Here is a 2,072-nt window from a genome sequence, read left to right as displayed (position 1 = left end):
TATCTGGAAGGGATCTTAGGGATCAACCTGTCTAACTAGAGAGGTTAAGTGATGTGCTCAAGCTAAGACAAATTATAAGACAATGAGTAAGGGTTCAAACCTAGGTCTTAAAACTCCAAATCAATCCAGTCATATTGACTTTCTGATTTATTCAAAAGAACAGGAGAAAAAGCAGACAAATTACCAGGATCTGGAGGTTTAATGATGAAGTATAGTGATGAAGTGATGAAATATAAACTTTCTTTTTAGAAATGTGGCGAGAGAATGATCAGATGCTATAGAATTGTTTCTTTTTTAAGATTAGGGCAAACAATCATGTTCATAAACAGAATGGAAAGTCTAATAAGGAGTAAAATATAGATAATGTATATAGAATGACAGATGGAGGAAGGTCTCAGAGATGTAAGGTAATGAGGTTGGAAGTACAGGTCAAAAGGTCATGGTTGGCAGATCAGACTGTGGAAATAAATAGAATTAAATTGGCACACAGTGATACTCAACTCATGGTTAGTGAATCTTAGATTTAAAAGAATCCTTAGCATTTCTCTTCAAGTTCTTCATGAATGCTGAATGTCCTTGATTATATACCCTCACAATTTTTATGCTTTTGCTAAGAAGTGATTTCTTTACCTCACAAGACAGATCACTCCATTTCTTAACAGCTCCCAATTTTAGCAACTGTCCTACCTAGGCCAAGTTGATAGAGTTATACAATTACCCAAACTGGGAAAATAATACAATTGTTTGAAGGGATATTGACCTGGTTTTCTAACCAAATAATTCTTGTTCTTTCTACTCTTCTCTACAGATTATTTTTCACAATTTAATGGGAACAGTTAACCAGACATGTACGAGTTCATTCATTCTCCTGGGTCTGTCTAGTGATTGGAAGATTCAGATATTGCTCTTTGTCCTATTCCTGGCAATGTATGTGCTGACTGTTGTTGGGAATATCCTTATCATCATTCTGATCTGTCTTGACAGTCACCTCCATACACCAATGTATTTCTTTCTCACTAATCTCTCTCTTGTAGATGTCTCATATGCTACCACCATTGTCCCCCAGTTATTGGTTCATTTTTTGGAAGATGAAAAATTAATTCCATACCTGAGCTGCACAGCTCAGTTATTTTTCTCTCTGGGTCTCGGTGGGATTGAGTTTGTCTTGTTGGCAACAATGGCTTATGACCGCTATGTGGCAGTTTGTAATCCTCTGCGCTATTCAGCCATCATGCATGATGGGCGATGTGTCAGATTGATAACTGCCTCCTGGATTGGTGGTTCTTTGAATTCTCTTATTCAGACTTCCATCACTTTCCAGCTTCCCATGTGTACGAATTGTGTCATTGACCACATATCATGTGAACTTTTAGCTGTAGTAAGATTGGCCTGTGTGGACACATCTTCCAATGAGGTTGCAATTATGGCTTCCAGTATCATCTTACTCATGACTCCATTCTTTCTGGTTCTGCTGTCCTATATCAAGATCATCTCAACTATTCTGAAGATTCAGTCCACAGAGGGAAGAAAGAAAGCCTTCCAGACTTGTGCCTCCCACCTGACAGTGGTAGCTTTGTGCTACGGGATGGCCATTTTCACTTATATCCAGCCCCACTCAACCCCCAATATCCTTCAGGAGAAGATGATCTCACTCTTCTATGCACTATTAACACCCATGTTGAACCCTATGATTTACAGTGTGAGGAATAAAGAAGTGAAGGGAGCCTGGCAGAAACTTCTAGGACAATTCTATGAATTAAAGTTAAAGCTGACACCTTCATAAATCACCAGAAGAGACTGCAGTGTCTTGTGTCCTGCCACCCAGACCTGAGTACACCAAGAACAATTTGTCTTCCTATGCATACATGTCTCTCTTCTCCCTTTTGAGAGATAAGAGAACTCTTTCTGGCACCCTTTCAATAAGAAAGGTGGGTCAAAGATGTAGTAAGCAGCATGTTGAAGGAAACAAGAACTCCCAGGGACAGAAGTCAGATCTTCTCATCTTTGCTTTCTGTCTTGTTCTCTAACATTACCATCCTCCCACCATGTGGGGGCACCTCAGAGTAACTCAT

The 2,072-nt window shown here is 39.3% G+C and overlaps 1 protein-coding gene across 1 annotated transcript; it reads left to right on the top strand.

Annotated features, from left to right (window-relative positions):
• Window positions 1–710: 710 nt before the first annotated feature.
• Window positions 711–2,072, top strand: LOC141493769 (olfactory receptor-like protein OLF3). Its single transcript, XM_074195105.1, has one exon. It carries the CDS (start codon window positions 827–829, stop codon window positions 1,781–1,783), a length of 957 nt encoding a protein of 318 aa, XP_074051206.1. The 5' UTR covers window positions 711–826; the 3' UTR covers window positions 1,784–2,072.

This window comes from Macrotis lagotis, chromosome 7, assembly GCF_037893015.1.
Source record: "Macrotis lagotis isolate mMagLag1 chromosome 7, bilby.v1.9.chrom.fasta, whole genome shotgun sequence".
Taxonomy (NCBI): domain Eukaryota; kingdom Metazoa; phylum Chordata; class Mammalia; order Peramelemorphia; family Peramelidae; genus Macrotis; species Macrotis lagotis.
Note: the sequence above shows the minus strand (reverse complement) of the source record. Positions and strands in the feature narration are given on the sequence as shown.